The 23,048-nt window shown below is 45.3% G+C and overlaps 2 protein-coding genes and 1 pseudogene across 9 annotated transcripts; 1 reads left to right on the top strand and 2 right to left on the bottom strand.

The window, feature by feature from the left end:
• Positions 1 to 2,019: 2,019 nt before the first annotated feature.
• On the bottom strand, positions 2,020 to 6,752 carry LOC123074037 (protein trichome birefringence-like 18). The gene is made up of 5 exons (XM_044496988.1): positions 6,651 to 6,752; positions 6,403 to 6,539; positions 6,000 to 6,277; positions 2,711 to 3,098; positions 2,020 to 2,650 (listed from the first exon to the last, which is right to left on the bottom strand). Exons 2-5 carry the CDS (start codon positions 6,518 to 6,520, stop codon positions 2,322 to 2,324), a joined length of 1,113 nt encoding a protein of 370 aa, XP_044352923.1. The 5' UTR covers positions 6,521 to 6,539; positions 6,651 to 6,752; the 3' UTR covers positions 2,020 to 2,321.
• A 2,294-nt stretch (positions 6,753 to 9,046) lies between these two features.
• LOC123076125 (putative serpin-Z5) lies at positions 9,047 to 10,007 on the top strand (annotated as a pseudogene).
• A 1,095-nt stretch (positions 10,008 to 11,102) lies between these two features.
• Positions 11,103 to 18,057, bottom strand: LOC123077263 (uncharacterized). 8 transcript variants are annotated; one of them, XM_044499500.1, is made up of 16 exons: positions 17,712 to 18,051; positions 17,549 to 17,605; positions 16,143 to 16,313; positions 15,976 to 16,041; positions 15,725 to 15,838; positions 15,157 to 15,300; positions 14,952 to 15,071; positions 14,758 to 14,835; positions 14,527 to 14,652; positions 14,315 to 14,446; positions 14,083 to 14,229; positions 13,858 to 13,974; positions 13,618 to 13,752; positions 13,369 to 13,485; positions 11,759 to 12,739; positions 11,103 to 11,674 (listed from the first exon to the last, which is right to left on the bottom strand). In XM_044499500.1, exons 1-15 carry the CDS (start codon positions 17,875 to 17,877, stop codon positions 11,835 to 11,837), a joined length of 2,595 nt encoding a protein of 864 aa, XP_044355435.1. In that variant the 5' UTR covers positions 17,878 to 18,051; the 3' UTR covers positions 11,103 to 11,674; positions 11,759 to 11,834. The 8 variants fall into 8 exon arrangements, with proteins under 8 accessions (XP_044355435.1, XP_044355434.1, XP_044355432.1 ...); XM_044499499.1 differs by having other exon boundaries at positions 13,369 to 13,494; positions 15,725 to 15,829; XM_044499497.1 differs by having other exon boundaries at positions 13,369 to 13,494; positions 17,712 to 18,049.
• Positions 18,058 to 23,048: the final 4,991 nt, after the last annotated feature.

Below are 23,048 nucleotides of genomic sequence, written 5' to 3'. Positions count from 1 at the left end.
CGTATGTTTCTTAATTTGTCGTGTTTTATGCTAACAAAAGAAAGTGGCACACATGGTACTCTTAAGCTTTACGCGCTGCATTTTTTATGACTTCGCGTGCTCAAACACAACGCGTTTGGGTGTGTACAGTGAGCCGGCTCAGTGGCGAAGGCCTGCGCTATGTGCGGCAACGAGAAACTGGCTGGACAATCAAATAAAAAAACAAACTAAACAAACAACGAAACAGCCAGAGGAAGTTGTCAACGGGAAACAAACATGGGTGACATCATCTTAGATGTGACATAGTTATGTCTATGTCACATCTAGATGTGCCCTAGTCACATCCTTACACTACGATCCTAGGACGATGATATATCCAACAAACTCCAATGATTTGGACTGATATATCAAGGGCTGATATATGACGTCGTCTCAAAATCGGGCAAAAATGGATCGTGGGCACAGCAGTGCTCTTGTCACTGCACATTGCTAACTACCACGTTTCTTGGATTTCAAGGACTTTCAACTCCGAAACAAAATGCATAGCAAAGAGATGAGTTGATCATCGGTGGCTGAAAATTTTGTTCATAAATTACATTCCTACAAGCATGCCACATTGTTTGGAACGACGAAGGACCTGTCAGAAAGTAAAGAAGGACGTGACAACTCTTTGGATACGCTTGGACGAACAAGAAGTTGGCTACCGCAAGGATTCGTTGAATCGGTTTTCAAGAATAACCACTTAGACGAACAACAGCTTGGAAGATCCGAGGACCGTCCCCAAGCTGAAGACTGGTTCAGGGCCTACTCATGGTGTCCCAGATAGGGGTTACTCCCCACGTTGTTTCCCGGCCAGGTGGGCCGGGCCCTACGCCCCCATGCTGGTTCACCAGCGATCCACGTCAAGGCGGCCCATGGCGCGTAAAAGGAATACTCCCGAAGACTTGGCGCATACTCCAAGATTTAGAGGTCGTCTACAATGCGATTAACTTCTATGTAGCCAGCCTAATTGCAATCCTAGACCCCCACCATCCTCCCGGTACCTATATAAACCAAGAGGTAGGGCTCGTAACGACACACAACTATCTCATGGTAGATCAACATGTACTTTGTACTCCATCCCAAATCAATACAACATAAGCAGGATGTACGGTCTTTATCTCCTAGGAGAGCCCGGACCTAGGTAAAATCCCTTGTCCATGTTACCATCACATCTAGGCTACTAGTTTGGGAACCCCTATCCGAGATCTGCCGGAATCGACTCTGTCACACATGCAAATGAGCTTTCGTCTGAACCTCTTGGTTTTCACAGGTTTGAGAGCCATAGCAGTCATAGCATAGAATATAAATATTAATTATAAACATGAAAATAAATAATAACATAATTATTATTGTCTCTAGGGCATAAACAGGAACAAGTCAAGGGCTTGTTGCACCACAATTGCTTGTCCAATAGTCGCCTTGAAGAAAATGAGATCGTCATCAGCAAATATGAGATCCGAGATATCGGGGCCGTTGCGAGCCACTTTAATAGGTGTCAAAATCTCTAACATTTGAGGTATTGGGCCGTTGCATATGCATATACATTAGAACATTCCCAGCATGCAAGCCTACAAGATTCAAGTTGGTTCGGTTCATGTCCTCGCAACCCCATGCCTAACTGTATATCATTAGAACATTTTTGTAAAAAATAGTTTTTTACTCAATCTTGTTATTTCCTAGAAAATCATGTACAAAATAGAGTCAAAATTACACCTGTGGCAATGTATCAATGCCTAAAAGGTGGTCTATTTTGTAGTATATATATAAATAGGAGAACAATGTGTCTTCACAAGATTCAAATAAATATAATATATTTGACATACTAAAGGTGATACCCTCGCCGTTGGGAGGACCGTTGTGCTAGTTTTGACGACAAAAAATGTAGTTTTAGACTAGCAAAACACAAATAATCACTTCTTTGCATTAGTTTCATTCTCATGCATGACCGCTAGTGCTCTCCGATGGTTCCACTGGATGTTCCAAATTTTTTTTGGCAATTTATCATATTATATGTCCAACTCCAGCAATAATCGTGTCATGCAAAAAGTACAACAACCTTACAAGATACAAATCAACTGTCAACCTCTCTTATCAATCGGATTGAATTGGAAAATCTAAATCGCATGATCAATCATGCCAAAAGAGTCTCTACTATACACTCCGCAGGGATATAGCTATCATTATTTGCGGTAAAAGAACATCGAGATGGACATTGTCTCAAACGCTATCGGACACATCAGGTCAGGTGATGGCAAGTATAACCATCAAGACTTCTTTCTTCAAATCTCATATCCATCCAGTTATCTTCTTATGGTCTCAAATAGCATCTCGTTCCATGTATCTATAGGTCCTGGCATGCACCAATGCAGACAATCCTGAGGTGGAGGCCTTCCATCCGGCCCTCTTTGAGTCTTCTTGTTTGGGTCCACATTTGTGTATGGTCCGGGATGCCCATCAACCCTTAAGGCAAAGGGTTTTGTGATGCTCATCAGTTTCAACTTGGAACTTTGTTTCCCGGAATTCTTGACTACCTTTTTGAAGGCCGCAACTTGTTTTCCATACATTGCATCTATGAATCCATCCTTCACCGCCTTATCCAAGGGGTTAACCTTCCCAGTGCATGATCCACCTACATTCCATGCCCCACGTTCATAATGGTCTGGAGAGTATGTTCTCAAAATAGCTATACCTTTGAAATTCGGGTTAGTAGCCACAGCAGTTAGGAAAGTCTCAGTGGATGCACCAAAAGCATCAATGTTGTTCATCTGCATTTTTCCTGCTTGAAGAGGCCACCAGCCCTGCCCTCCAATGACCTTGCCATTCAGGATATAGGCTGATGGTGTGACAAACCAATGTCCGGAAGAGAGGACAAGCACATCGAAACTTGGAAGAAATTCCATCAAAGTCTTATCTGGGACATCGAGGAAAACCTTATTAAGACCCTCGGGAGCAATTCCCACAGCTTCTTTTGAATTGTGTAATAGCCAAGCTGACCAGATGCGGATGATAGTTGTTGAGGTTGAATTGAAGATCCACTTACTCATCCTACGATCGCTAAGGTTTATTGGGGTGTCCACCTGTTAAAAATGAAATATCACGCTTGAGGATAATAAATCATGTATTATCCCACTCTAACAAATAAGCTACATGTACGCACAATTCTTAACGTTGGTCTTGCCATTTCGGTTATCATAGGGAAAAAACATATGAACAAAGATAAGTATGGCATATGGAAGGAGGAAATTTGAAGCAACAAAGCCTATTCAGAGTTCAGTTTAATCTTAGTAATCATAGAGCTCTTTTAAGATGGTCCCAGATTGATATGACCCATTAACTTTTTATTATCTGATGGCTAATCTTACTCTTGCCTCTTTGTGGTGTAAGGTTTGTCAATGATTATGTGCGGCTAGTATGGACTTTCACTTCGACAAATAAACGAATAAATTATAGTGCTACTAAATCATGAAGTCAAATAAGGAAAGATTGCCGGCAAACAAATATAAAAATAAGAAAAGATATGTAAATTCCAGTTAATGTTATCTTTTTTTTACAAATCCTGATTTGTGAGTTTTTTAAATAGATATATTCAGCACGTAAGTAATTTAGATAAACTATATTCTTGACATTAGAAATAGACACACATATATATACTATAATTAGGAATAATTAAGTATAAATAATATAATATTTGAATGTTTAAGTGGCGTTGATGTGATTATATATCATATGATTTTGTTTTTCTAAATTCGTGGGATGTCGTGATATTAAGAAATCACAATCTGGACATTCTACTAAGCAAATGATTTGTTGTTGGTAAGAAATGCACATGCATACATCATATGTGATTTTTTAATACATAAATTGATTTATTAGTTATCAGCCACGTAATTAATTTATAGAAATTATTTTTTTGACATTAGAAACACATGCAAATATAAATTATCATTTGGTATGCTTAAGTACAAAAAATATAATACTTAAACATTGAAGTGGCGTTTACGTGATTATATATCACATGATTTATATTCCAAGATCGTGGGGATGTCATAATATTAAGAAAAAAATACCCATACTTCAAGATGCATATACACATGTATCTCGCAAAAAAAACACATGTGTGCATAGTTTACTTTAAAGGAACATATATTGTATAAATAAAAGTCTATGTTTTGGTAGAGGGTAAACTCTTGTGTTTGTAGAGAGAGAGAGAGAGAGAGAGAGAGAGAGAGAGAGATCACTAGATTAATCAAGAATATTTCCTCCTTATTTCATTGTTGTACTTATCGTATTTGTATGGTCAAAATTGCCCTCAACTAATCAATGGCTAGATTAAACTATCCTCTTACCTCTCTTAAAACTCGTCATAATCGTAAGTCAAGGTTTTCTAAAATGTGACGGTCTTAACTTTGAGAAAATACGAACAGTTTGAAGCAATTCTAAATAGAAAGGTTATCTGCATAACCACGCAAGGGCTTATTCTTAGGGCAGTTCCAACGCTTGTATTTTAGCATTGGTTTCATAGGTTAAAATTTCACACGGCATCCTATTTAATGAGAAAAGGAAGAGCAACTTTATCTTAATCTGGATATGGATCTTAGCACCAAATTCAAGACATCTCACAAATTTTCTCTCACAAAAGATATTAAATTAGGGTTGTTTTAGGTACAACATATAGTGCGAGTGAGTCGTTTTGGCTCTCGACCCCCATGGAGGCCGATTTTTTTCTAAAAAAACAAAATTTGAACTTTCCAGTTTAAAAAAACTGAAAACGATTGTACAAGTAAACAAGGATGTCATGTGTACGTGTGTAAAATTTCAGGATGAAATACCTTGAAATGCGACTTGTAAAAAAAAGACAAATTCATGGTCTGAGAGGATGAATAGTATCATGTGTTAAAAAATCCTAGGTCTTTTTTTTTCACAACCCTCATTTCAAAGTATTTCGTCCTGAAGATTTATACACTTGTGCATTATGCCTCCATGTATATCTATATTTTTTTCAGAATGTTTTGAAATGTAAAAATATGAATTTTGATGAAATTTGAATTTTTCAAAAAACCGGCCTCCATGAAGCTGGGATACTATATCTAACTATCTATTCAGCTCAAATAAATCTAACTACCTATTTAAAGTCAATAAATATAGTATAGCTTTAGATGTAGTGCATTGGGACTGCCATAAACGGTTCAAGACAAAAACCAAGGTAATCAAGCGGCGATAGAACTTGTCTTTCCAATAAAAAGGCGCGAGAAAAGGGAACTTTATATGTGGTTAAACCAGCCCACGAGGATTCAAGTCCTAGACTTGGCACTGGTGCTTGCATTTTTGGGATTAATTCCAATCTTTCCGCCGATGTGCGTTCAATGGGAGAAGACGTTCCCATCGGTTACGGAGGCGCCTGTGGTGACTTTGTCAATCTCAAGATGATGTGATGACTCGGTCTCTCGGACTTGCTCATGAAGATAGGGCGTGCGTGTGTACTATGTTAAAAGAAAGGGAATTCGGGAAATTACTTTGCTTCCCCCGGCTCAAGTACTCAACACAATAACTATCCTGCTACTTAATGATAGGCTTATTTTGACTTTATCCCAAATTCTCCCACGTGAAAAATAAAGGACTGCAATTTTCTTAGGGGTTTGTATAGGACACATCTAGATGTGACACATTGTGTTTGTGGTCTGCTTTTTTTTGTCCCAGCTTTTTATTTGTTCTTTGGTGCTACGTTATTTGTGGAAGCTTAGATGTGACATCCTTAGAAAATATCTAGATGTGAATTAGACAAACTGATTTTCTTATATACATAGTTGATAAGCACGAACAATCGTCTACTTTCTCCGTCCCATAATATAAGACGTTTTTACGAGCTAACACTCAAATTAGAATGCATCATTGCTAAACAACCTACTTGTAGACTAATTACGCTGCCAACATCAAACCATCAGTAGTACTACTAGTATGCCAGTGAAGTGTGTGGTCACCTGCGATAGGATGCAAAGGAGAGAGTCCATCTGGTTCTGAGCGATCGAATCCCCGGCGAAAGCAAGTGTCTTGCCCCTCATCATCTTCAGAAACTTCCTTGCATCGAAGCGCGGGAGAGCGCACTGCTCGGGCTTCCATCTCCAGTTCTCGTACCCCTTGTCCGGCCGCCCGTTCGCCTGGCAGTTCTCCGCGCGTATGATCAGAGGACAAGAGCTGCTTGTGTACAATGGCCCTGAAGAATCAGGAACCCACTTCCCACGAAAGATATCACAGGTACCTACACAATGAACTTACATTCAGTTTGTGTAATGTACTACCGGTAGAGTTGACAACAAATTTCATTCGTTTCTGTAAGATGTTGTGCGTAGATCAAGCAGGGGAGTGAACTAGCTAACGCCGTACCTTGAGCATGTGTAGGCCCCAGGGTCAGCAGCAGAGCCGCCACCGACATAACGATGGTTGAGAGCCATTGCTGCATTCCTCCAGCCACGGCCGGAGGATTCTTCCCTGGTAAACTCATGGCCACACACACGCCTGACCTGCAGTTCACAACCAATGCCGATAGATGATTGAAAGGGCAGTGACAATCATCACTAGAACCATGCTCACACTTGATAATCTAAAGCAGCTAGACAGATGTTGGTTCAAACCTTGAGCTCGGCGCGGTTGTGGCCAGAGGAATGGTCCGGGAGCTGCTCTGCTCGTGCTCAGGGTAGGAGTTATGAGCTACAGAGAGAAGGGGGGTGACGACCCCAGAGCGTTGGCCCTGTCGAATTTAACCGCGCAAACTCGGTTGGAGTGCTTCCCGGCGCAGAAGGCGTGACTGGATTCAGATTGCAAAACACGCCAATCGTTGGAGTCCGATTGCAAAAGGGGCGCCTCGTCTCGTGGCCTATGGACACAGTCGTTGACTTGTTGGCTTATTGGCCACGCTGGTGTATTCATGCCGCTACCATATCCTACTACTGGCTGCTACACTAGTGGAGTAAAATGGGGTACTTTTTTTTAGTATTTCTTGAACGTGCAAGCCACGTTGGGAGCCCGTGTAGTGACAAGAACTATTAGTTGGTGAGTAATTACACGGTCAACTGCTTGAGACTTCTCTAGATTAACGACCTCTGATAGCCGACGGGGGAATCCGATTCCTTGGGACTTCGCGTGAGATGCCATCCAACGTAAGTGCAGCCATGTTGTTTTGTCAGAGAAGAACATGCTTCAGGCTACTTATAGTAGGGAGTAACATATACTAGTATAATGCATATGATACTAGTATATGATACTACCTTCACAGTGTATAGTATCATAAAGTAGTATCATAGATTACCATATCTATTGCCATGCATGATACAAAGTAGCATAGCATTTAACATGATACGGTATCTACCTATGTAACTATAACCCTCACTCTCTTATTTAATTGTGTGCCACATAAGCATGTTTGCTAGTCCCAATTGCATGTTACCGGTTATGTTATCCCCACTATGATTAGCCTCACAGGTCATATTAACCCAATTAACTGCAATGATCTCCTGCTGCATGCATTTGGAAAAATTAATAATGCTGAAAACTATACTAGGCAAAATGAACTCAAAACATCTTAACTTCGTGCTCCTGACCTGTGGTAGCCGCGCCATGTGATCCTCAGCAGTCAACACCTCACTTGTTAGCAATCATAGCTTTGGGCTATGTCTTATAGCGCGCTATTTAATATGTTTGTTTATGTGTTTGAACCAAAGCCCCTTACCGTGCAGCGCGCTATTTTAAATCAGGCTGGTTGTAATGCGGAGTATCATATGCTAGTATCATGCGTATGATACTAGTGTATGATATTACATCCGTAATGCATGGTATCATATAGGACTACATTTATTGTAATGCATGACACAAAGTAGCACATCATTTAATATGATACGGTATCATGATATGATACTCAAGCATCTCTTTCTTTATTTAATTCTATGCCACCTCATCAACATTGCTTAGTTGGCATGCATAATACTACCTATGATACTCCCATTACGACCAGCCTCATGCAACAATACAAAATAGCAATCCAAAAGTGTGGTATCGATATACCTAGCTTTCCGCTCCCCCCCCCCCCCCCCCCCCCACACACACACCAAAATAACCTAGTCACTCTCTCCAAACATGCTCACTCCCCCATTTTATAGATAAAACATAGACCAAACTATACGATCGAACGATACAAGGTAATGAGGAAGTTCTCTTACAAAGCAGATCGTGAGACAATCAGACAACATAAACACATGCAACTATGCTCCCGAGAAATAACATTGGGAGGCCTAAATACAATGACACGGTATGCCCTAGGACACCAAACCACCACGACAACACCCCAAAATGGGAAACGACACAAAGCGGAGCCGCTACCGAGACCAAGACGGACAAGGGACTTCGCCCGGAATCCTAGCACGGAGAGGAGAACCATAACGACGCCCTCAAGAGGAGAGCGACACCCGTGGGCGCCGCCGCCAAAGCGCAAAGCTTTCGCTCAGCAGCTCACCCATGCTACCACGAGATGCCCAGGACAACCGCGCCGAGCACTGGCCTCCAGATCCAGATTTGGGCGTTGCCATTGCCATCGACAAGGAGCAAGCCCGAGCCATCTGATACTACACCCCTCGCGGCCCACACGGCCAAGAGGCATAGCCACCACAGCCGCCATGATGTTTGCCGGAGAGCCAACCATGCGGACCGCCATCTAAGGCCGCCGCCCAGGCATCCATGTGTGAGAGACCACCAATCGTCCACATGACAGTGCATCAACCACGCGAGGAAGAGTAGAAAGTGCATCCTTCCACTCCTAGCCTGGCATCAGCCACCGAGTCTGGGTTGACGCCTGCATGGTAGGAACTAGGAAGCGCCCACACCTACGTCCCCAGCCAGTCCCAGTGGACCAAGGGGACACAACCTCGTCACTACCGAAGGCCGCCGCCAAGCAAGCCCCAGACATAGCCCTCGTCCTCAGCCAGCGAGCTCGCACGACATCACGTCTGCAGCCTTTGGCTCTGATCTGTCCATCAGCATTTGTTCATGTTTGGCACACAATCTTATTAAATTTCTAATCGATCACGATGCAGCCAGGAGAAGCCGTGAAGCGGATCAACGCGTGGGCGGCGGCGGCGACGAACGACCTCATCGACTCGATCCTCGCCGACGGGCAAGTGTCCGCCGAGACCGACGTCGTCGTCGCCAACGCCGTCTACTTCAAGGGCAGGTGGCACGTGCCCTTCCGCGAGGAGAACACCGCTGGACGACAAGTTCCGCCGCCTCAACGGCAGCACCTTCCACGTCCCCTTCATGCGGGGTTTTGGGCAGCAGTACATCGCCTGCCACAGAGGGTTTAAGGTGCTCAAGCTCCGGTACAAGGAAGGACGCAAGCGGCCTTCGCCCTTCTCGATGTGCATCTTCCTCCCGGACGCCCGTGACGGGCTCCATGCCCTTGTTGAGATGATGGCGTCGTGCCCGGAGTTCATCGGCTCACACCTTCCGACGAGCCTTGTCCCGGTCGGCAAGCTCAGGCTGCCCAGATTCAAGCTGGCCTTCTCGGCAGACATGTCGGGCATTCTCCGGGAGTTGGGACTCGAGGTGGCGTTCGACGAAAACGAAGCAGACCTGTCCGACATGGTGGAGGACGACGGCACCGGCAGGCCGTTGGGTCTGAGCGGGATCATCCACAAGGCGGTCATCGAGGTGAACGAGGACGAACCAAGGCCGCAGCCGTCACCGCGTCTATGATGGTTGGCAAAAGCGCGCCCAAGCAACCGCGGCCGGTTCCTGTGGATTTCGTTCCGTTTGCCTTCATTGTAATCGAGGAGAAGTCGGGCGCCATCGTCTTTGCGCGGAACGTCCTTGAACCCTCGCCATCGACGATGCCTATGGGGCAAGCCCAGTCGCCTGCCACTCAGGGTGCAAGTGGGACGGGTTGCGGTCGTCCTGCAGTCCCGCAATCTTGCCCGCACCCGACATGTGGGCTACGCGGGTGACCATGATGCGGGACGTGCGGGTTAAGCGGGAGCCGCCAGCCCGCATAATCTTAGTATTGTCTTGCTAATACACATGGTTAGTCGTCGTTCTCATCGGCCGACCAGGCGGCTGCGCCACCCGCACCTCGCTGCCCTCTTGGTCCTCGCACGACCGAGAACTGAGCCTTGAGTGTTGCCAACATGACCCATGCCGTGAACTCGCACAGTGCTTCAGCCAGCATGTCCAGATAGTTCATGGGCTCGTACAGCTCCAGGAGCAGCATCGTGCAGTTCCTCAATGCCATGGAGGCGAGCACCACGCGCATCTTCTGCCATCCGGAGAGACTGATCAGGTGCCATCCGGAGAGCACTTCTGCGGGGTGGACTTGCCTGCACCGTTGGGCACGATGATGGCGGCGCGGGTTCCCATGTACACGTCAATGTCGACGCCGGACAACTTGAAGTATGTGTGCCTGAACCCAGTGTCCGTAAGCTGGAGGAGCGGCCGCCGTCGGCGCTGGGAAGTGGAACTCATGCAAACAGGATTCTAGATTCTAATGCACACGTACAACATCTGAGATTCTAATACAAACTGGAATGGCTATGCGGGCACATAGTGGGTTCCGGCGGACAGCCCGCAAGTGGCCGCATAACTATGCAGTTACCCGCAGGTTACCGCAAAGCATGTTTTATGCGGGGCGGTCTTTGCGGGATTGCGGGCAACCCGCGCCGCTTGCACCCTGACCTGCCACAAAAGAAAACGTCAACAAGAGCATACTGTCGTTTCTTCGTCACAACCTACGTTGCTTGTTCGGCTAGCTAGCAAGGACTTGAATGCATTAGATTAGATCGTCTTTCGTGTACTGCTGTCAGTGTGGAGACTGGTAAAAAAAACCATGCAGCGATTGTAGCCTAGGTTAATGAACTAAAATCTTATAATGAACCCAAGAAAATTGGTGCGAGTATGAACAATTCAATTCTAATCAAAAGTTAACGCAAATCAAATGCAGAAGCAATTCACATGTACTCCATGAACTAAATATTTCTGCTATAGAAGGGGATAAACAATGTCAAACACGCTAGCGAAGGAGGCATGCGCCTACTGAAAGCAGAAGGTTGAAGAGAGAGGACTTTGATTATCATGTAAAACTAGGTGGAAGTGTATGCGATCAGCAAGGATGCATGCACGTTATAAAAAGGTTCGAGGCCAGGAGATTACAGAAGTTACGAACCAGTCGTTATGGGCTTTGATCTCGACGTTTACTACAGCCTGTACAGAGGAGATCAAGCCTAACTTAACCGGATCAGGACACGAACTCACGCGCATGCTATACATCCTACAATACACATTTCAACAACTACCAGTGAGCATCCAGTGAGGACAGCAAACTCTGCAGAATTTCCAACATTTTCTACATTGCTTCCAAAAGCAGCAGCGTCCATTACTCCATGGTGAGCTTTCTTAAGAAATAACCTTCTCTTTTTCCATAAAGGGCGTAACGGAAAAAAGCAGTCATCGCCGGCAGTTAGGCAAGAAAAGCTTACTGCTAGAAGACAATCATCTTGCTCTGGACTGTGATGTCGAGATAAATTTATATCCATCTGTCAAAAAGAGCCACTGCCTTTTCTGGCTGCTGCATAAATAAACGTCGCCAGCATGCAAAACAACACCTGCAGTGTCAAACTCACTGCAACAAAGATACACATTAGGAGATTCATTTATACATAAAACATGAAATATAACACCTGAGGTATAGGCGCGATGAACCTACCATTGTCAGCAAGGGCATAGCAAAAGCATGGCTCAAGGAGTTTACAGCCTGCTAACAGGGATGCAAATCAAAGGATCTATCTGGAAGAGCGGGGGCGTTTAAAGGAAGATGCAGAGTTTCTTCCCTCAATTCTTCTCTTGTCATTAACAGCATGGTCAATATTTCCAGAATGTGTACCCATGAAGTTACTAATGTCAACCAACGGTCCAGCTGGCATATGGAGTCGCTGGGTCTTATCTTTAGTGTCACTTGCATTGTCAGTTTCAGATAAACGCATGGAAGAGGGCTTCGGGATCTTTGGAATTTCACTGATTGAGCAACTCCCAACATGAAACATATTGGGTTGTTTGTTAGTCGCCGGGATAGCAGGTACAGCATTTTCAAAGGATCCAGTGTGCTTCCTATCAGACATTGTCTGGTGGGAATATGTTGCAAGTTCGGTTTTTCCATTGACCCTACTTATTTTTGATAAATCAGGTCCACCTTTTGGGGCGACAGTTAAATTTGGCATCTCAACATTACATGCAGATGCCAAAGGGCGGCCTACTATATTATTTGTTGAAACCACAATATCAGATTCACCCAGAAGGCTTCTCGCGCGTTGAAGTGCATCACTAGGAATAGCCATTGATCTGCCTCCCGCGGTACTGAATCTGATAGAATGCTCACCAGAATCAGAAACTGTGTTATTAGAAAGTTCAAATGGCCGGTGTGGTTCCTTATGCACTTGGTTTTCTGTTGGACCAGATGCAAGGCCAAGCCTCTGTTCTGGATTTTTCCGTTCAAAATTTATTTTTGTGCCAAGCTTATCGCCCACATGTCCAAAAAATTGTGTTGAAAGGGTATTCTCCTCCAAGCCCAACAAAGTAGCAGCTCGAGATACACCAGCTGAAGATATAATAACTGTTCTTGCACAGCTTGTCTTGAGAGGTGAAGCAAAGACAGGAATATTTTTGTCCAAGTTAAGGAGATTATGATTATCTACAAAGAATAACTCACGATCAGACCTCTTTAAATGGCAAATGTGTACAAATTAAAATGCACTAATATTATGCAATAAAGAAATGCATGTTACCACATCAACATGCCACTCCAATGCCTGACTTGATCATTGGACAGCTCACCGTGATCATACACTGTATGCTTGACATTTGGTACTATTGAATCATACATTTGCTTATTATGATTTAAGAATGATACATTCTAGACAGAATAGGCTAAACAGCTGCCTCAAAAGTCGAAGGCAATAAGTGTACCATTCTAAATGAAAGCTGCAACATAATCAGGTTACACATTGGTCGTTCGGTGCTAGGCTTCACTTCTGCTAAGTTGGTCCAATTTTTACTAAAAAGCATTACAGAACCTTGGGATTAGCACACCAGTCTAGCAATAAACAGCTGCGTCGAAAGTCTAGCACTGCTATAACAGAATGTGTGATGGCTAGCTAACCTATGGGCTGAGCGGTATTGTACAAATGAACTAAAGGGCTAGTTTGAGAATAGACATTTCAACTAGACATGCACACCGAACTTTTATACTATCTTCTATTGAAATAAAGTAGCAGTGGCTGCATCAGTGAAGTCTCAGAAAAGTTCGATCAGCTGTTATACCTCTGTTTATTTTGACTTCTTCCTCCAGAACAGCCTTTGCTTTCTGCATTGAGCTTTCACTAATCAAGACTGACTTTCCAGATCCGGTTCGAAACATGGGTAGTTGACCTCCACAGTCTTCGTATCCTTCCAAAATAATATCGCGTATGTCAAAGTAATGGGAAAAGGAGTCTCAAGTTACTTTCAAAACCCAAATGTAAAGAACTCTGTAAATACCCCACTATATAACCCAATGATTCCAAAAACTACCTTTCTCCGTGAAGTTTCGTTGCTCCAAAAGCATACTGGCCTTATGACTTGAACTTCTATTTTGGGGTACAAACTTTTGTATTCCAGCTTGGAACGCTGCCTCTTCAACAAAGGCTTCTCCGTCGTAATTGTTTACTGGTTTGCACATACGAAGCAATTGTTAACTGAGTGCAGACTTTAAAAGAAACCTACTTTTTTACACCCATGTGCAAGAACTCTTAATTCGGAACATGAAAGTACCACTTTTGACTGCTTCTTCAGCCTCTAAGATACACAATTCATCACTTGCTAAGATAGACCTTCCTAATCCAGTTTTGAACATGGGAGTGTCATGGCCACCATCTAAATGAGCTTCATCTTACAGACAGAAAATTTATTGTCAGTAAATATAAATGCACATTTATCACAAATTTAGTGACAAGAGAGCACACTTGAACCATGTTGTGTGTTTAGAGAGCAATTTACCTTCCAATTCCTTTGCAATATTCCTTGGCTCCAGAACTGCAGTTGCCCTCTTAACTGAGCTCTTACTTATAGCAATTGGCCTCCCTAACCCAGTTTGAAACAAGGGCAAGTGGTTGCCACCCTCTTGGCTTTTCTCTATTCGAGTGACTGAAAAAGAATGTTCAATATATGAGGAACAACACCCCAGATGTGTCGGTAACACAGACAAAGTCAACTTGAGAAAGTCAAGTACCTTGCATTGCGCTATCTCCATTCGGTGTAACACTTCTATCAGTCATGATCAAACTGCTACTCATCAAAACAGACCTTGGTGTTTCACTTTGAAGAGTTGTGGCACAAACACTGCTATCTCCGTGTCCTGAATCTCAAAGAATACAAAGAAAAAATGTTTATCTTCTGCATTAACGTCACACAAACAAATAACAAGGCCATATGTCTATGTACCAGTTGTTTTAGTTTTTTCTTCCCCCAATACTGCGCTTGCCTTCTGAACCGAGCTCCAGCTCGCAGCAACAGGCTTCCCTAATCCTGTTTGGAACATTGGGAACTGGCAACCAGTATCCCAATGTCCTACACAAAGAGTACCACTTAGAAACAATGGTGTGTAGCTGTTTAGATAAATCAAAAGACAGATAGTCCAAGCTTTTTTAAAAGACCCAGGTACTCCAATCTTACCGCTCTTTTCTGCATCTCCCTCATTCGCCGCAGCTCTAGATCTCTCAATGGATCTTTCACTGATCGTGACTGGTCTGCCTGAACCAGTTTGGAACATCATAGGCTGGTTAGGCCACCAAAAAAGGCGTGCGTTTCACAATAACTAGGCAAGATCATTTGCTCCGAATTCAAATAGCAGAATAAGCAAAGCTCACCCTCGCTTGTATTATTATCCTTCAACACAGACTTAGCTTTCTGAACAGATGCAGAACTGACTGATACAACTCTTCCTGAGCCAGTTTGGAACAATGGAAACTGTTCCATGCCGTCCACACCTGCTGACAGAGGGGTCAGTTATTAAAAAATTTAAGGCCTGCTTGGAATTTATTTCTTTAAGAAACTATCCAAAACTCTTATTACTCTCATCAGAATGGCCTTGTTCTGCAGCTGTTTGTCCCTCCAAAACAGCTCTTGCCTTATCAATAAAGGTCCGGTTCACAGGAACCGGCCTACCCATTCCAGTACGGAACATTGGTTGTACGGCACCAGCAGCACTATCAACATCTATTGTGCAACAAAAGTGACACCTTTGAAAAAAATTGCTAAGCAAAACTGGAAAATATACCAGAAGTTCTCACAAACAAAAAGAAATGTACAGCCATCAATTTGGTGGACCCTAATTAGTATAAATAAAAGTATAAAATTATGTTAAGTCACTGTATATTACTATGAAGTAGAAATGCTCAACAAGCTAAGCACATCTAAATATATCTTCAGTTGTAAGTATAACAAATAGTCAGGCAGCTGCAGAAAATCTGGGTAATTTGATAAATATTCTAGTTTTATTAATTATGAAATGATTTCTAACAATACAGAGGATGGACAAATCCTAAACTACTCCGAGCCATATAAATGTCAACATGAACAAAGTGATAACAAAGCACTTTCAGCATTTACATAGAAAGTAAACAGGTGTCAAACTTCCTACCTTCTAAAATAGCTCTTGCCTTCTGGATTGAGTTCCTGCCCGGCAAGACCGCTTTTCCTGATCCAGTTTGGAACAATGGGGGCATGGCGGTGTTATGCACTCCACCTAAATTTCCTAAGATGGAAAACTGATAGTGATGCATAACCTCAAGAAAATAAAGTTCGTACAGCTATCAAACCAAGGCACTCTGTGGCTATTGTTGCAACATTCAATCTTGTCTGTACAGAGAAAAAGGTGAAAGCAAGTCCTACCTCTAAATGGGGCGTCCATTTCTCTCAATTCGCCCTCTACATCAGATACATCGCCAAATGATTGCTCTGAAACACAAAATCTGGTCAGCCCAGCACAAAACATGCAGAAACGGACAACGGAACAATTTGACCAAAGCAAACCAAAAGTTGGACACATAAGCTCTTACTTCTCTTAATGCCAGCCTTCTCCACCTCCTCCCCGACCAACGCCCTGGCCCTCCTTATAGCTCTCTCACTGACAGACACCGGTCTTCCCGATGCAGTGCAGAACAGCTCACCTTTTCCAGCATCGACGGTTGCTCCGGCCATCCCATCACCTTCGAGTAGCTTGTTCCGAGCTGCAGATCGCATCAGTAACAACAGGCCAATCACCAGCTTTTTAAAAAGCATGTTGTGTTATATTTGCGTTCAAACGCTAAGACGGTATACACATAAGAAAGAGCATCTCTAACCGATCCCTTAAAAGGCGTTAGAGGAGTAAAATTCTGGTTTTGCTCCTCTAAACCGCACCTAACCGATCCCTTGTCGGCGTTAGAGGAGTAAAATTCCGGTTTTGCTCCTCTAAACCGCACCTAACCGATCCCTTGTCGGCGTTAGAGGAGTAAAAAATTTACTCTGCAGCTGCACCAGCTCTTAATATACTCGGCCGCCCACTCATGGAGTACAAAATTTCCCCTCGACCTCATCCATTCAGGCGCCGCCCAATCCCTTTGGCAACCCTACTTAGCACCCCACATCCCCGTCGGTGAGCCACCGCATCCACTCGAGCACCGCCCAATCCCTTCAGGAACCCTACTTAGCACCCCGCATCCCCGTCAACGAGCCCCCGCATCCACTTCAGCGCCGTCCCGCCCAAATGGCCAGCTCCAACCGTCGCAGGTCACCGCCGCCGATTAGACGCGTAGATCCACGCCTCCATGCATAGTCGTCCGAAGCCTGAGGTCGTGGCGGATCCTCCCGCGGCGGAGCGTCCTCCTCCTGGTTCCCCGACCTGACACCGCCACCGGCGCCACAGAGTAGGTGCCTCGGCGTGCGACAGTGGTCATAGTTGACGTGGATGGCCGAGATCACGGACCGCGAAACCCACCGCCGCATCTGTATCGGCTCCTACCAGTCTGCGGCGCAGGCGTACGATATGTAGTCAATGCACCTCCACGGCGCATCAGCGCGGTTCAACTTCCCCTTCGATACCGATTTGTCGGATTTTAGTTTTTATGCAATTTTAGTTTAGATTTCCATTAAATTTATGTAGTAATATAGTTTATGCTACTAGTCTGAATCGAGTTCAAATCGAGTTTGATGAACTAGTTTGAATCAAATTTGCATGAATTTGTGTTTAGTTTTTTTTGAAGGAGTTAAGTTTAAGGATTCGGCTAGGAACCGCCAATTTTTAGAGGAGCAAATTTGAGGAGTTAGAGGATAAGGCCATATAGGGATCGGTTAGAGATGCTTGAGCACGCGCGCAGCCATTTCAATAGGCGAGGATGCAGGTAGGGGCACACGCGTGCTCAGTTGCTCACACTGACAGAGTGACAGGACCAAATAGAAGAGGTGAAGGGAGGAGGCAGAGTACCTTGGACGAGGAGGTCGGCCATGGACTCGACGCGGCATCCGTCAGCAGCGCCCCGGCCTAGGGTTTCGGATCGGAGAAAGAGGAAGCAGGAGAGGGGCCAGTCACGTCAGTATCCACCGCCATTTCTACGACGGAATCCAATGAAAGAACGATAGGGCCGTACCTTTGACCGGCGCGTCCTCGAGTGAAGCGGCGGCTGTCCCCGCCGCGCGCCCCGGCGGAGGAGGCGGGGCCGCGGCGGGCGGCGGTGGCGGCGCGTCGGGGTCGGGGGCGGGGATCCAGACTTGGCTGCCGTCGGGCCGGCCCCAGACCTGCCACCTTCTCGGCATCGCGGCGGGGGTCTCTCCCGGAATTTCGGCGGGGATCTCTCTCTCGCCGGCGGCGCGACGGGTCCGAGAGAGGGGGAAGAGATTGGGGACGAAACTCTTTTCGAAACCGGGACGCGGCGACGGAAATGGCCGATGGGAAATGGCCAGGCGGCCGGCGCGCAGCGTGCTCGCTCCCGCTCTTTTTTTTCGTCGGGCCCCAGGGAGATGGGAAATGGCCATGGGCGTGCGGTAGCTATGGGCCGGCCAATTTTCGTTTGCTCTTTTACGTTCGCTGGTTTTTCGTTCGAGTTCGTTTGGTTTTCGTTCTGTTATTTTGGTTTTCTTTTTTGTATTTTTGTTTCTTCATGGGTTTACGGTTTTCTGCTTTTTCTTCCGTTTGTTGTTACTCTCATGGGTTTTACGGTTTTTTTATCTTCTTCTTTGTTCCTATTTGTTTGTATTTTCGGCTTTCACTGCATTTTTGCATTTCTTTCTTTGTCTTCTTCAGTTTTTATTGGTTTTGTTCGTTTCCATTGTACAATTTTTAATGCATCAGGAACATTTTTCTTGTTCACATTTAACAATTCTGTAAATACATGATTAACATTTTCTGAGAACTTATGTTTTCATATCTATCTTTTACCCTTTTTATACATATTTTGCACTTGTTTGCATACATCAGGAATATTATTTATACACACATTTAAAATTTTAGAATTACATGATTAATATTTTTAAACATATATTTTTATGTCGATATAAACATTGTACTATTTTAGTATACATCAGAATATTTTATCTGCACACATTTAACATTTTGGAAATACATGATCAACATTTTTTTAATATATATTGCTTGATGCCTACTTTTTCCATGCACATTCTACATCTTTTATATATATTTAAACTATTTTTATACACATTTAGTATTTCAAAGATTTTGACTGTTTAGTCTTTTTGGCCCGTGATGTGTCGGCGCCGCTTGGAGCATTCTGGTCAAAAGGGATCGAGGAGAGGGCAAATCATTACTTCTCCGACAAGGAACTCACCGCACCACTTCCGCTGATGGTGGCGTCCAAAGTTCTGATGATGAACAATGGCCAGACCAAAAGTCCGTCGAGAAAGATGGAAACAACGATGCTCCCCGGCAACGAACCTGTGCAAAGGCAAAAGCAAGGTCCGGCAAGGATGCCATTGTTCTCACCTTTCTTATTCTTGGCCTATTATCTTTGTACTAGAGCGATGCGTGCATGATAACATGAACAGAAACAAGAAAGATTGAAGTGAATGGAGTGATTTCATTAATAATGACTGCATGTATTTATATCTCCTGAACAATCGCAAGTACAAGTCGGTTACAATGTTGGTATCGATTCGGAAAGATGCAGCGACGGTTCGCTAGGAACAGCGTCTGGACAACGCAGTATCTAAACTGCCATGCAGAATATTCTAAGGAATAATTGACTGCCTAATTAGCCTAAAACTAATACTTCCTGCATTCCTTTATACAAGGTCACTATGTAGATATAATTTGCATCTATACAAGTCCACTAACAGTAACCGAGATAAAATTTAATGATGTTTTCTCGTACTAGCAATTTGTTTAATCCTTTCATGCATGTATTCATAATGATATTGTGCTACTTCTTTTTCATTCCTTCCTTGCATGCATGCATGCATATTAATGATCTGATTAACGAGAAAAAAAGTTGATTTATAAAGTAATCATTAAATTTTACCTTTATACCTGTAATTTGAGTTTATGGACTTATATAAGAAAATGAAGGGAGTACTAATTTATTCGTAACAGTCTTGATCACATAAATCTCTTGGCTCGAGACTCGCGCGGGGCAAAAACCTTCAAGGCAGAGGCGACGACGCGACGGATCGACCCGGCCTGCGTGAAAAGTTGTGCCAAATCCTGCTCATCACAATAGCTCTGCTCCTATCACAAATCCCTGCTGCAGCACCGCAGATCACGCAAGTTAGATTTAAGTCATTTAACCCGAATCAGAAAAAGATCACGCAAGCCAGAAGCAATTCACTCGACCCTCGATTTTCTCAGACCACGCTAAATGGGCGACCCATTTCGTCCGCCCGCGTCTGTTTGGATCGGCGCGGACAAAAGTGGCGGCCCAACGCGCCGACCCAAACGGACGCGCGTCCGTTTTTTGTCTGCGGGCGACCCATTCCAGGCTCAATTTTATGCCGGATTTGCGTCGGCTCGGACACGAGACGGACGCGCGCGCGCCTACTCTTCTCACTGGGTCCGCCGGTCGCTGGCAGCCACCAACATTTCCCTTTATTTTTCTTAAAAACGTTCCCGTCCGTGCACGCCCCCGTCCCCCAACCAGCCATGGAGGACGCCATCGACCACGACCTCGACGCCGCTGCCGGCCTCGCCTTGTCCGGCGCCGTCGCCCCCTCCGAGAAAGGCAAGCCTCGTGCCCCGCGCAAGACCGCCGCCGCGACCAAGCCGAAGAAGGCGCTGACGCTCGAACAGCGGGCAAGGGAGTCGGCCAAGAGGAAGGGCCGGAGGCACGCCGCGGACGCGAGGGATGAGGCCGCCGCCGTCGTCGCCGCGCAGCAGGAGTTCACCAACGCCCGCGTCGCCGCGGCAACGAGGGAGGCGCTCTACATGCTAGGGGTAAACCCTAGCCAGCACAGCGTCCTCCAAGCCGCCGTCACCGCGGCCAGCACCGGTGAAAGATCGTGGATGTCGCCTAGAGGGGGGGTGAATAGGCGCTTTAAAATAATTACGGTTTAGGCTTGAAGCGGTTAATTTGACAAGCACAAAACCTACAACAACTAGGCTCACCTATGTGCACCAACAACTTATGCTAAGCAAGATAAACAACTAAGTGATAGCAAGATATATGACAAGAAACAATATGGCTATCACAAAGTAAAGTGCATAAGTAAAGGGTTCGGTCAAGAGATAACCGAGGCACGCGGAGACGACGATGTATCCCGAAGTTCACACCCTTGCGGATGCTAATCTCCGTTTGGAGCGGTGTGGAGGCACAATGCTCCCCAAGAAGCCACTAGGGCCACCGTAATCTCCTCACGCCCTCGCACAATGCAAGATGCCGTGATTCCACTAAGGGACCCTTGAGGGCGGTCACCGAACCCGTACAAATGGCAATCCTTGGGGGCGGTCACCGAACCTGTACACTTTGGTAACCCTTGGGGGCGGTCACCGGAACCCGTCAAATTGCTCGGGGCGATCTCCACAACCTAATTGGAGACCCCGACGCTTGCCCGGAGCTTTACACCACAATGATTGAGCTCCGAACACCACCAACCGTCTAGGGCGCCCAAGCACCCAAGAGGAACAAGCTCAAGGGCACCAAGCACCCAAGAGTAATAAGCTTCTCAACTTGTAACTTCCACGTATCAACGTGGAGAACTCAAACCGATGCACCAAATGCAATGGCAAGGGCACACGGAGTGCCCAAGTCCTTCTCTCTCAAATCCCACCGAAGCAACTAATGCTATGGAGGAAAATGAGAGGAAGAACAAGAAGGAGAACACCAAGAACTCCAAGATCTAGATCCAATGGGTTCCCCTCACATAGAGGAGAAAGTGATTGGTGGAAATGTGGATCTAGATCTCCTCTCTCTTTTCCCTCAAAAACTAGCAAGAATCCATGGAGGGATTGAGAGTTAGCAAGCTCGAAGAAGGTCAACAATGGGGGAAGAACACGAGCTCAAGAGATAAGGTTCATTGGGGAAGAAGACCCCCTTTTATAGAAGGGGAAAAATCCAACCGTTATGTGCTCAGCCCGCACACGAGCGGTACTACCGCTCCACGAGCAGTACTACCGCTCTGGCGGAAGAAGCAGGGAGAAGGAGCAACCAAACATGAACCTTGGGGCGGTAGTACCGCTTATAAGCGGTACTACCGCGCACCCCAGCGGTACTACCGCTGGAGGAGCAGAACACGGGACCAAAAATGCAGTAGCGGTACTACCGCCCGACCGGAGCGGTACTACCGCTTACAGGCGGTACTACCGCCCATCAGGGCGGTACTACCGCTTATAGGCGGAACTGCCGTGCCTTACTGCCGTGCAACTACTGCAAAACTCGACACGAAAAATGCAAGACCCAAAATCGAGGCGGTACCAGCACGGAACCGTAGCCGTACTACCGCTTTGGACAGCGGTACTACCGCTTGGGGCGATAAGCGGTACTGCCGCTCTGGCCGCGGTACTACTGCAGGGAGAAAACCAGAACTGCCATAACTTCTTCATATGAGCTCCGAATTGAGCAAACTCAAGCTTGTTGGATACAAGACGATGAGTAGCATCAAAACAGCGACTGGTTATAGTAAGAAGAGGCAGGGGAGGTATGCCAACAAATAGAGGAGTGAAACCTCCAACCAAGAAGAACCGGCATAACCTCCAACATCGAAAACATCATAGAAGATGCGAGTGAACTCCGTTTTCGATGAACTCGAGCTTGTCATCAAGATGACCATAAGCTCCAAAACTCACAAAGAGAAGAACCAAACAAGAACCAATAAAGATGATGCAAGGATGCATTGGTTTGAGCTCTCTATGAACGATACGATCAAGCTATTCATCGAGAGCCCCCCTTGATAGTACGGCAATCGATCCTATAACCCGGTCTCCCAACTATCATCATGAGACCGGTAAAATAGAAAACCTATCAAGAGCAAACCTTTGCCTTGCACATGGTCCACTTGAGCTAGATAATGACGATCTTGACTCCCTCAAGTTGGACCACCTTTCTTGGTTGTGTTGGCTCGATGAAGACTAGTTGATTGCTCCCCCATGCTCCACTATGGGTGAGCCAATCTTCCGCACATCTTCACAAGTCCATTGTCACCACAATGGATGGCAAGCTTCAAGCATTTGATCTCTTCATGATGCTTCACTTGAACTTGCACACCGCAACCTAACCCCACAAAGAACTCTCACGAAGACCATGGGTTAGTACACAAAGCGTAATTGACAATGCTTACCATACCATGTGATCGCTTGATCCCTCGGTACATCTTGTGCGCTTTGTGTGTTGATCAACTTGATTCACTCTTGACTTAGTCTTGATCAACCTTGACTCTTTCCAACTCTCTTCAATTGGATGATGTCTTGAAGGTAAACATGAACGATCACACAATCTTCTTCTTCAAGACATGCTTGCAATAAGCTCTACTCTCACATGACCAAT

The sequence above is a fragment of the Triticum aestivum genome, chromosome 3D (genome assembly GCF_018294505.1).
Source record: "Triticum aestivum cultivar Chinese Spring chromosome 3D, IWGSC CS RefSeq v2.1, whole genome shotgun sequence".
NCBI lineage: Eukaryota > Viridiplantae > Streptophyta > Magnoliopsida > Poales > Poaceae > Triticum > Triticum aestivum.
This window is presented reverse-complemented; position numbering and strand designations above follow the sequence as displayed.

Excerpts from the sequence above, each read along its gene's own strand:
- LOC123077263 (XM_044499497.1), bottom strand. The coding sequence starts at position 17,877 with ATGCCGAGAAGGTGGCAGGTCTGGGGCCGGCCCGACGGCAGCCAAGTC. Across the intron at positions 16,314-17,548 it reads GGCCGACCTCCTCGTCCAAG|CTCGGAACAAGCTACTCGAA; the intron begins GTACTCTGCCTC and ends TGCGATCTGCAG. Across the intron at positions 13,753-13,857 it reads TGAAGAAGCAGTCAAAAGTG|TAAACAATTACGACGGAGAA; the intron begins GTACTTTCATGT and ends TGTGCAAACCAG.
- LOC123074037 (XM_044496988.1), bottom strand. The coding sequence starts at position 6,520 with ATGAGTTTACCAGGGAAGAATCCTCCGGCCGTGGCTGGAGGAATGCAG. Across the intron at positions 6,278-6,402 it reads GGGGCCTACACATGCTCAAG|GTACCTGTGATATCTTTCGT; the intron begins GTACGGCGTTAG and ends TTCATTGTGTAG. Across the intron at positions 2,651-2,710 it reads TACTAACCCGAATTTCAAAG|GTGGATCATGCACTGGGAAG; the intron begins GTATAGCTATTT and ends CATGGAATGTAG.